The sequence below is a fragment of the Scyliorhinus torazame genome, chromosome 3 (assembly GCF_047496885.1).
Source record: "Scyliorhinus torazame isolate Kashiwa2021f chromosome 3, sScyTor2.1, whole genome shotgun sequence".
In the NCBI taxonomy this organism is placed as follows: domain Eukaryota; kingdom Metazoa; phylum Chordata; class Chondrichthyes; order Carcharhiniformes; family Scyliorhinidae; genus Scyliorhinus; species Scyliorhinus torazame.
The window spans coordinates 298,943,476-298,955,366 of NC_092709.1; the positions used below are offsets into that span (position 1 = coordinate 298,943,476).

The window sequence follows — 11,891 nt, forward strand, 5'->3', positions numbered from 1 at the left end:
GGAAGGTTGTCCTGACAGGTTGCACATCATACTCCAATCATTCTTTGTAGTAGCAAAAACAGATAATACTGGACAATCTCAGCAGGCCTGACGGCATCTGTGGAGAGAAAAGGGAGTTTTGAGTCTGGATGACTCTGTCAAAGCTGAGCCAGTGTTTGAGCAATATTGAATTTTGCCTTCCAGTGCATTCATAATTTTGTGAAACAAGAGTCCTCTGGGCTTTGAGCAGAGAGCAGCAGATTTTATGACTGAAAGATCTGAAATGGGGTTCATTGGCTTGAAATGGATGGAAATGGGGTTCATTGGCTTGAGATGGATCGGGAGAGATACTGTTAGGAATGAATGGTTATCCCAGTGGCTCCTTTTTACATAGTCCTCTCACTTGCCCCACCTCTTTACTAGAAACTTCTCTCCAGGAACTCTCTAAATTGCCCTTTTCAACAGTTCGACCGGCAGCTGACCCACTGGTGACTTATTTCAGTTTTTTGAATATAAAATTTCCGCTTGACTGCCCTTCTGTACTACCAAAAGAATTGAACTTGTTCATCTCGTTGCTGGTTCTATGACCTTGTGTGAAAAATTCCGTCTGCATTTGCCCACCAAAGAATGTAAACTGCAGCAACAGAAAACAATCCGATGGCAAGTACTGTGAAATGTACTCTGGGATATGATGAGCAGTCGGATGAATGGAAGATCTTCTTTTAGTTCTGGGCCTTTTTAATTTTTAACTGGTGTCCTGGGTATTTGAAGCCTTTGACTAATCTGATGGCTGAATAATGCCGAAGACATCTATAAAGTTTACTCGTTGTTTGAAATAAGTTCTGACTGAACTTCCTGTTTGGTCCCAAATCTCTTAATTTTAATAAATCGCATCCCTGAGCTTTTGAACCTTTTTTTTTTTGAGAGTTGTGGGAATAATTATCAGAAAGCAATGTGAGAGGCTCCAGCTATACTGTGAGGGACTGTGCTGTCGTCCTTCAAACTGACCTGCTGAGCACTCCAGTTCAGCCAGACAGTCGTCTGTACTTGCTTCACAGTCTGCCATTTGGGTCAGAATAGCTTTGAGAGAGAATGCATGATGGGGTGGTGTTCAGGAGGGAAAGGGGTGGCCCGGTAGGGAGGGTGACTAATTTTACTTCCAAAGTAATACCTCCAGGGGTGAAAAATCTTTTTTTTTTTTTTTTTTTTTTTTATAAATAAAAAATATGTGGGAGATGTACCCGAAAAATGCTGGCAGCAAGCGATCTGTGTAACCGGCTGCAAACCTATGCCGCCTATGTGGTGCGTCAGGGAAGAAAAGCCGTGTGATCAGGAATAGAAATGATTTGATTATAAAGCCAGACAGAAGTAATCATTAACTTCTTCAGGCTGCTCTCTGTCTCCAGTCTGCCGGATGGTGTTGTTTTTCCCCTTCAGATGGCACGGGGACGCATAGTCTGTAGGTTGTTGAAAGTTGTAAATTGGCCAATGATTGGAGGGATTGTAGGGGCAGGGAATGGAGAGGGGGGGGGGGGGGGGGGAAGTGAGACAGGAGAAGGTACAGAATTTCACGGGATTTACAGCCTCAGCAATTTTTAGTAAAGTATATTTTTTAGGCTTGTCTGCTTTAGCTGTGATAAACAGCACACTGGTACAGATTTTGTGTTTGTGGAACATTTTATACCCCGCTTGTACACCAGTATAGAATTTATCCGCAAATGTGCTTTTAATGGAACTGTTCATCGACCTATATACGGTCATTATACCTACACATCAGTACCGTTTTCATACAGCTGGTTTGTTGACATCAGTGAAACTCCCATCGACTGAAATAAAGCCTCATAAGCACAAGGTTTGAGAATTTATCTTGGTCATGAATGAGGGGAGAAGTTCATATTAATATATAGTAGAATTGGGTCCCCAATATAATTGGGACAGTTTTGTATTTGTATAGCACTTTCCAGGACCTCTGGGCAGCCCAAAGCAGCTTGCAAGTACTTTGGAAGTGCTGAAGCTCTGTGGGGGGGGGGGGGGGGAGAATGTTAATTTAGGCACCAAAGCTCCCACAAACAGCAAAGAACTAATGTTTTTTTTTAAGTGATGTCAATTGGAGAGTAACTGTTGACCAGGGCACTGGGGAGATCCCAAATGTGTCGTGGAATCTTCTTTGTCCGCCTGGAAGGACAAGGCAGGTTGACTGTCTCTTCTAAAAAGCTGCACTGATGTTGATAGACCTGTCACAGTTTGGGGGGGGGGGGGGGGCACTAGTGAGTGCAATTTTGAAGTGAATGTTTAGAAGTGTTACACACAATGGACTGTAGAACATTATGATAACACTAAGTGTTATCATAGTATCTTACTTCGACCACTAAGGGCCCTTCTGATACTTGTGAGTTGGTGAGTTGGCCAAGCGCACAATCTTGGAAAGGACAAAAGGCTGCCACCAAGTACACTAGCTCCAGACGCACATTCCCATATAAGGAATAGTCCTGTCTACCAAAGGCCTTGAACTAGTTACAAAGCGGGTGCTAATATAGTAGTTCAGTCAAAACCGACGAGCACTAAATGAGATCGCATGCTCAACTGAAATGATTACAGTCTTTTCCTTTTCAGCGTGACTTCTCTTTGCTCTGTTTCAATTACCTCATCCACTTTTACGGAACTGATAAAATTTGGCTGTAGAAGGTGTTACTTGAAAAAAAATCATACGTTGGTTATTTTTTCATTGCCCCTCCCCTTAATATTTTACATGCTTGAGACTTTTCAATGGGTTCAGTCATCAAGACTTGGCAGAGAGGCTTTTCTCGTCTCCATGCTTGAATATGATTTTTAAAAAAAACATTTTTAATAGGGGAAAAAGATATTAAATGTTTTTTCTCTTAAGATTACGTCAAGCTGGGTAACGGTGTTACCGTCCTCCTGTGTGAACTTTCTTACTGTGCGATAGAAAACCAATTGTGCTTTTGTCTATTGGGTTCTTTTCTATAATGGTATCAGTTCCCCTCCCATCCCAACAAAAATACTTATTTGGGTTGTAATATTTCTAACCAGATGGAGCTGCATACAGGCTATATCACATCTCGAGAGTGTTTTGTACTCGGTGAACAACTTTGCAATGATGGTTGTGATGTTGGCATAATTAAAAATAAGCAAGCTTAAAATGAAATCCGTTTTAAAAACAAATAAATGAATTTCGGGAAATGCTGGGTTAACTCAGCAGGTTTGCCAGTATCTGTGGGGAGAGAAACAGCATTAATATTTCGAGTCCATTGACCTACAGAACCTCTAGAAGGGTCATACGGACTCTCTATTCTGTTTCTGTCTCCACAGATGCTGCCAGACCTGCTGAGTTTATCCAGCATTTTCTGTTATTTCCGATTTCCAGCTACCCCAATATTTTGTGCTTTTCAATAAATTAATTGGCCTTCCCCATAAACCTGCCATGGGAATAGTAGCGGTGTATCCAGCCAGCCAGCCCATCTAGCCACCTTTTTGCCATTTTGTTGGCAATGGTAGTGCTTTTATTAAAAAAAATGTAATCCCAACCTTCCGCTATGTCTCAGTTGGCAATAGTTGTCTGGTATTTTAATGAAAGCATTAACCCATTTCAAATAAATAGGTTATTGCCTGCTTTAACAAAAGAGTTTTATTCAATCACATTGAGTGTTTATATGCAAATGTCAGCAACAGCAATTTCTAGGTTTGTATGCTTAATAGGCCATATATCTCCATTAATCCGTTAGTTCTCAAGCGCAATGGAACACCTTGCCAAAGAGGCTGAAGGTATTTGTCTGAGAGCCTGTTATGTAACAGGGCTAGGTTAATACCATGATGATAGCGCTGACAGCTGCAGACCAATACTTGCCCTGTATCACTGAATGCAAAAGTTTGCGATAAAGGAAATATGTTTAATGTGCACAGCTCGTTTTCCCTGTTACCTTCCTGGGGTGCTGCTATTGCCTGATACTGTGCCTTAAGGTGCCATTCCTCAAACTGTACACATTGATCATAAGTGGTTCATTCGACCATTGAGTGCATCACAGCGTGCCTGACCCTGCTTTTACATCTCTCACTTGCACTCTATCTCTATACCTCTCTCGTATCACACTCTCAATCTCTTGCTCTCTCACTATCTTCCCCCTCTTTCTTTCATAGAATTTACAGTGCAGAAGGAGGCCATTCGGCCTAGCAAGTCTGCACTGGCCCTTGGAAAGAGCACCCTACTTGAGTCTCTCGCACACGCTCCTGCACTCTCTCTGCTGGACAGTGATCAAGAGCAGCCTCCTTGGCTGATGAGCCTGAGAGCACTTTATTTTTTTTGTGTCACTGATGTCTCGCTGTCAGTTTCTTTCAGATAAGTAGGTAGACATAATTGCCATCTTTGGCAAAAATAATTTTAAAGTGCGCAAAGTGTATTTGCGTGAAAAATTATGGATGGCCTCTTCACTAAATTTATACCTCGCTCTCTAATTGCATAAAATAATTATCTCTATGTACTGTATAATATAAAAGTAAGGGACATGAAGGCTCCATAGACAATTACACTCTGTCTGGAAATAAATTGTCTTAAACTGTAAATCCCCCGCCCCTCCCTTTAAGCGTTTAACTTATTTGAGTGAAGTGTGTGCAGCAGTTGCCCTGCGGACAGAGTTGCACTCTGTAATTTGCATGACTGATGAGGAGCATACGCCTATGGAGAAAGAATGTCAGCAGGAAGCAGTAATCAGCTGTCTGCCTCATTCACTGGAGACAGGCTCTTGCAGACAAAAGGGGCAGTGCTTTCTTTCCCTTGTTTTATTGTTCAGGTCCTAGCTACTGCAATGAATGGGAGGGCTCCAAGCAGGCAGCTCGCCCTTTGTGTGGTCCCATCTCTTTTATTGATGGTGCATTTACAAACTGCAACCAACCCCCCCCCCCCCCCCCCCCCCCCCCCACCCAGGCACAGCTTTATACGTAACCTTGTTACATAATCGGGTCCCACTGAAGTGGGTCAGAATAAATATATCCTGCCTTTTAAGATTTTAAGCCTACTGTTATCTCGGCTTTTGCCATTGCAGAGCAATCTACGCCAGCACCTTCCCCTCCTGCCTTCGCAGGTTTCCATTTTGAGGGCCCACATGCAGTTCCAGTTTTACCCAGCGACACGGTGGAACCAGAGGGTCCAGAATGCAAATTTCAAAAGTATTTTATAAAGCCAAGAAGGGCAGGAATGTGCTGGGTTCCTCCGCACCACCCCACAGGAGCCACTTAACGACTTGAATGGTGGTGGCCCCAGAGGTGTTATTGCCCAACTGGCGCCTCTTGGTGGCAGGGGTTGGCACCACCGGCTGGCCAGCCAGCAATCTTCACCAGCCAACCGCCCCGATAATATCTTTATTGTCACAAGTAGGCTTACATTAACTGCAATGAAGTTGCTGAGAAATGCCCCTAGTCGCCACACTCCGGCGCCTGTTTTGGTACACGGAGAATTCCGAATGTTCAAATTACCTAACAGCATGTCTTTCAGGACTTCCCCCACGCAGACACCTGGAGAACGTGCAGACTCTGCACAGACAGTGACCCAAGCCGGGAATCGAACCTGGGTCCCTGGCACTGTGAAAGCAACAGTGCTAACCACTGTGTATTGTTTGGACTCTTTGCTGATAATTCATCCATATAGACAAGCCCTCGTTCGCCTAATTCACCTGAATATCTCACACCCATTCCGTTGTGCTAAAGGTGCTGGTTTACTGTGAGGCAGTCCCACAGCTTGCCATGGCCACTATGTGTGAGTCTAGACACTGCAGGCTCTCCTACATTAGGGCACCAACACATAACTAATTCCTATTTCAACTGGGGAGGTGGGGGCACAGCGGTTGTTGTTTTTTTTTGGGGGGGGGGGGATTTGCTGGATGGAGATCAGGGCAAAAAACTCGCCTTAAACCCCCCCCCCCCCCCCTCCCTTGTCAGATGAGAACTGAGGCGAGTTAAAGTGGGCCCAGCTATGCACTAGCCGGGATGAACTCGCTTCGGATCCAGCCTGGCTCGCTCTTGGCCTTTGTGGCTCAGAGCTTCCGTCTTGAGTGAGAATTTAAATTCAGAGCCATCCTGGACTAAAATAATATGCTCCGAGTTTAAACCGCTCAGACCCTCGAGGGCCTGCTTTGCACTGCCACTTTAAGGACTCGAGCAGTCTGAGCTCAGTCCATGTGGGATGAGCAAATCCAGGAATCTGTGAACCCTCTCCACTGACGTTGTCCTGAAAATTGTTGGGCTGTTTGCAGGGGCTGTGAAGATGAAAGGGGAACAGTCCCGGCCAATCTGGGATTTTCTTTGGCGCAGCGGGAGGTTACAGTCAGGTCTCGGGAGTGAAATAAAGTTCCTGGTGTTTGTTAAGATTATTTTTGTCCTTGTTTTTCTTTTCTCTCTCGTTTCATTTTGGTGATGAATGTATTCCTGTTTCACATGCTGAGGGGCAGTGTTGAGAACTGCAGGAGGGGAAAAAGAGCCCCATTGAACATGTTCCTATTTGATTCTAGTGCCTGTTTTATGGAGTGTTTTTGAAGGGGAGATTTGAAGTAATTTGACACAGATCCTTTCTTCTTTTTTTCCCTCTTCCTGCTCCTCGTTTGCTGCCAGTATTTTGGTTGGATGCAGGCAAGCTGGAGAGGGGCACTGTTGGGGTGTGTGTGTGTCTGGGGTGGGGGGGGAGGGGTGGATGAAGGGAGTGGCTGGGGTGGGGGAGGGGTGACAGGGCAGCACTTCCTCAATCTCGCCTCAAGAAATGTTGAGTGAGCCAACAATCTTGCTTGCAGACTAGCTCCTGCTGTTAAGGACAGGGCCAAATAAATGCGCACCCAACGTGTCAAACACACAAGACATCATTTAGAGACAGTCAGTGCTCTGCTGGACTGTTGGATTAACCAAAGGTGCAGAAGAACTTTTTTTGAGTCACAACTGTAAATAAACCATGCATTCATAAAACATTTATTCGCGTGTGTCTGCATTGTTTTGACATTAATAATTCAGATTGCATTTTGGTTAGTTAAAGGGGGTGTCACTGCCTTAGCAGTGGTGAGCTTTCTGACAGGCCCAGGCTTCCCCGAGCAGCCAACTCAAACTGAAGAATGCAATGTTAATTTAAACAAAAACAAAAAAAATTCCAGGCATCTTTTGGAGAGTAAAACCAGTGCCACCCGCCCACCCTCCCTCCTGGTTTAAAATTAGCATGTACAACCACCTATGCAGCAGAACCACATTCACCCCTGGGTGTTTGGGATGGTGTTTGTGGAGGCTCCCAGAATGGGCCTGCTTTGCTGGGTCTCTGTATGGGGTGGCTAAAGCAAGTTAGCCTGCCAGTAGCCAAGAAAACCTGTATGGCCTAACACTGCCCACTTATAGCACTGGAAAAACTTTGGATATTTAGCATCATGCATTCTGTGTGCCCATATCGGTGCCTGTGTGTGATTCAGTGTGGCTGTCTGTGCGTCTTCTGTGGGCTGGATTTTATGTTCTCGTTGGGAGGTGGCATGTAAAATCCAGGAGGCAGAGGCATGGGCCATTCATCCCACCTCCACAGTACTTTTACCTGTGGGCAGGGTTGCAGGTTGTGTGGGGTGCCCCAGCAGCTTTAGCCGGGGGGGGGGGGAGAATCTTGTGGGCAGATCGGAGGCACCCTTCCCACCCAGCCTCTTGGAACCCTCTCCCTTAGCCCAGATTTACCTGGGCTCCTCGGCCTGGTGGGGCTGAATGTAGTGGCCACCACTCCCAGCTGGTGATGGTTGGACTGCAAAGCTACTGGCCATCTGACGGGCAGCTCTCCAAGATGGGGCTTCCCCTCAAGAAAGGAGCTGAAATCTTGTCTTAATGCAATTAATGCTGCTCCCAGTAAACTCCAGCTCCCTCGTGTGCGCGTTGCTGTGGTGCTTCATGGTTCTGTAACACGTTTCTGTTGCTCTCTATGTTTAGGCATGTGCTTATGTCTCTGTACAGCTCTCTGTATTTAGGGGGTGTGTGGTTCTGTGCTGCTGTCTGGTTCCAAGTGTGTCTTTATATTTCAGTGTTTTTTTTATTCCCCTTGCTATACAAGTACACACTAGTACAAATAAGAAACATTCATAATCAGCAATGACAGTAACCTAACCACGTCTATTAAAAGCAAACACTATTGGATTGACAAGGCCGCTGGTTAATAGGACATTTTCACAGTGCAGATTTAGACATCCAAATATGCAGAGCAACCACCCACATTACCAGGTTACATATTGATATTTTTGGTGTGTGTGTGTGTAAAACTGGCTGTTAATGTTGAAAGATCCTGGCATAAATACTTTTAATGAATTAATATCTATGCTGTTCATAACATTTTGATAAAAGCACAGCAATGGTTTTGTTTTGTAAATCAACTTCATTGTGGAAAGGACAACCAGCAGCACAGCGGTTCTTGGTATACTTAGCAACTCTGCCCTCCCAAAATTAGCCAGAGTATTGATCATTTACGGGTGTCTAACTCGCAAGGGATACCAATGCTTCAAGCTGTGTCACTGGTATGGGAAGAGATCAAAGCGTATTGGGGGAAAAAAAGATGGGTTGGCATGGTGGCGCACAGTGGTTAGTACTGCTGCTGCACAGTTCCAGAGACCTGGGTTAATTCCAGTGTTGGGTGACATTCCATGTGGAGTTTACAAATTCGCCCTGTTTGCGTGGATTTCCTCCGGGTTACATAGAACATAGAACAATACAGCGCAGTACAGGCCTTCGGCCCACGATGTTGCACCGAAACAAAAGCCATCTAACCTACACTATGCCATTATCATCCATATGTTTATCCAATAAACTTTTAAATGCCCTCAATGTTGGCGAGTTCACTACTGTAGCAGGTAGGGCATTCCACGGCCTCACTACTCTTTGCGTAAAGAACCTACCTCTGACCTCTGTCCTATATCTATTACCCCTCAGTTTAAAGTTATGTCCCCTCGTGCCAGCCATATCCATCCACGGGAGAAGGCTCTCACTGTCCACCCTATCCAACCCCCTGATCATTTTGTATGCCTCTATTAAGTCTCCTCTTAACCTTCTTCTCTCCAACGAAAACAACCTCAAGTCCATCAGCCTTTCCTCATAAGATTTTCCCTCCATACCAGGCAACATCCTGGTAAATCTCCTCTGTACCCGCTCCAAAGCCTCCACGTCCTTCCTATAATGCGGTGACCAGAACTGTACGCAATACTCCAAATGCGGCCGTACCAGAGTTCTGTACAGCTGCAACATGACCTCCCGACTCCGGAACTCAATCCCTCTACCAATAAAGGCCAACACTCCATAGGCCTTCTTCACAACCCTATCAACCTGGGTGGCAACTTTCAGGGATCTATGTACATGGACACCTAGATCCCTCTGCTCATCCACACTTTCAAGAACTTTACCATTAGCCAAATATTCCGCATTCCTGTTATTCCTTCCAAAGTGAATCACCTCACACTTCTCTACATTAAACTCCATTTGCCACCTCTCAGCCCAGCTCTGCAGCTTATCTATATCCCTCTGTAACCTGCCTACATCCTTCCACACTATCGACAACACCACCGACTTTAGTATCGTCTGCAAATTTACTCACCCACCCTTCTGCGCCTTCCTCTAGGTCATTGATAAAAATGACATCAGCAACGGCCCCAGAACAGATCCTTGTGGTACTCCACTTGTGACAGAACTCCATTCTGAACATTTCCCATCAACCACCACCCTCTGTCTTCTTTCAGCTAGCCAATTTCTGATCCACATCTCTAAATCACCCTCAATCCCCAGCCTCCGTATTTTCTGCAATAGCCTACCGTGGGGAACCTTATCAAACGCTTTGCTGAAATCCATATACACCACATCAACTGCTCTACCCTCATCTACCTGTTCAGTCACCTTCTCAAAGAACTCAATAAGGTTTGTGAGGCATGACCTACCCTTCACAAAGCCATGCTGACTATCCCTGATCATATTATTCCTATCTAGATGATTATAAATCTTGTCTCTTATAATCCCCTCCAAGACTTTACCCACTACAGACGTGAGGCTCACCGGTCTATAGTTGCCGGGGTTGTCTCTGCTCCCCTTTTTGAACAAAGGGACCACATTTGCTGTCCTCCAGTCCTCTGGCACTATTCCTGTAGCCAATGATGACATAAAAATCAAAGCCAAAGGTCCAGCAATCTCTTCCCTGGCCTCCCAGAGAATCCTAGGATAAATCCCATCAGGTTCTTTGGTAACCTCCCACAGTCCAAAGATGTTAGGTGGATTGGCCATGCTGAATTGTCCCTCCGTGTCCTAAGGTTAGGTGGGATTATGGGGTTATAGATTTCTTTGACATTTTCGTTGTTGGTTAGTAGGCTAAAGATGTTTTTTCTTCTTCTCCTGTCACAGATGCCCGGATAAGTCAGGAGCTGGGAAGTCGGTCACACTGGTGTGTTGTTGCATACTGGGAGGAGCGGACTCGCGTTGGGCGCCTGTACACTGTCCAAGAACCCTCCCTCGATATATTCTATGATCTACCTCATGGGAACGGATTCTGCCTGGGACAGTTAAACTCGGACAACAAAAGCCAGCTGGTGACCAAAGTCCGGAGTAAAATCGGCTATGGCATCCAGCTGAGCAAAGAGCCGGATGGGGTGTGGATCTACAACCGCAGCAACTACCCAATCTTCATCAAGTCTGTCACACTGGACAATCCAGATTCCAGGACTTTACTGGTTCACAAAGTGTTCCCGGGCTATTCCATCAAGGCTTTTGACTATGAGAAGTCTTACACCTTGCAGAGACCCAACGACCACGATTTCACACATGAGCCATGGTCTGGATTCAGTGTCCAAGTTAGTTTTGTAAAAGGCTGGGGCCAATGCTACACGAGACAATTCATAACCAGCTGCCCTTGCTGGCTGGAGGTGTTCCTCAATAACCGATAAGAGTGGTTCATTAATGGACTCAAGATTCAGCAGAGACGCTTTCAATGAAAAGTAATGAGATTTAATAAAAGAAAAAGTGTATTTTATGTTATATATATAAATATATTATATTACTTGTAAATATGAAGACGTTTTATAGCATTATTTATGTATTGTGCAATGTGTAAACCAGACAAATAAAGATGCACTTTGCTTAATATAAATGCAAATAAGATGAAAAAAACGCCAAAATTTAAATAACACAATTGGTGTTCTTATGGGTGCTGAAACCAAGAAGAATGTGTTTTTTTTAAATAGAGGAGTTTATGTTCAAGTGGAAAAATAAAATTGTACACCTGATTTAAAAAAAAAAGGTTTATGTATCTTTTGAAGGTGAAGCAATGCTGGTAGAAGTTCTCCTTTGTTCTGTCAAGGAATTTACAATCTCATTATCCAGAGCACAAAAGGAACCCCCCCCCCCCAGTGTCAATTAAATTCATTTGCGCCCTTTTGACTGGAAACTGAGTTGGGTTACAGTATTTCTTACCTGCTTTAAATAGTTTTTAAGTTTCATTAAATCCGTTGAGAACTTTCTTCAAATTTTCCTGTTTGCTGATAGGCGTTCAGCATCTCATCCAAGTGACCCCTTTCCATGTGTCTGCCGAGATGGAGAGTATTGTGTGACATTTGACCAAACAGGTGAGGGGAGGTAACTCAAACCCAAACGTCACCCCAGCACTCGCGCATCAAGGACCACCAGATAGGAAGAACAATGAGGCTAGTTATTTTATCCTTTCCAAGCTCTGCGATGCTGAAATTATTTGTACTGTGCTGCCTGTGTTGCGTTCCTGCAGTGATCGGTCTAGACGTGTTACTACCCTGGTTCAGTACCATATCAAACCCATCTATGATCTGACACCGTGGATGCAAAACCACATTTTACCATGATGCTGACTCAGTGCCTCCCTTCACGTTACAATATCCCACTTGAGGCCCTTGGATAGA

At 44.8% G+C, this 11,891-nt stretch overlaps 1 protein-coding gene across 3 annotated transcripts in view; it reads left to right on the top strand.

Moving 5' to 3' along the window:
• The window catches only part of smad7 (SMAD family member 7), a 49,169-nt gene extending 37,910 nt beyond the window's left edge, over positions 1 to 11,259 (top strand). For all 3 annotated transcript variants that reach the window (XM_072497439.1, XM_072497440.1, XM_072497441.1), the window contains one exon: positions 10,369 to 11,259. In XM_072497439.1, the coding sequence (XP_072353540.1) occupies positions 10,369 to 10,907 (539 nt within the window). In that variant the 3' untranslated portion in view covers positions 10,908 to 11,259. The remainder of the gene's footprint in view (positions 1 to 10,368) is intronic.
• The last annotated feature ends 632 nt before the right edge of the window (positions 11,260 to 11,891 follow it).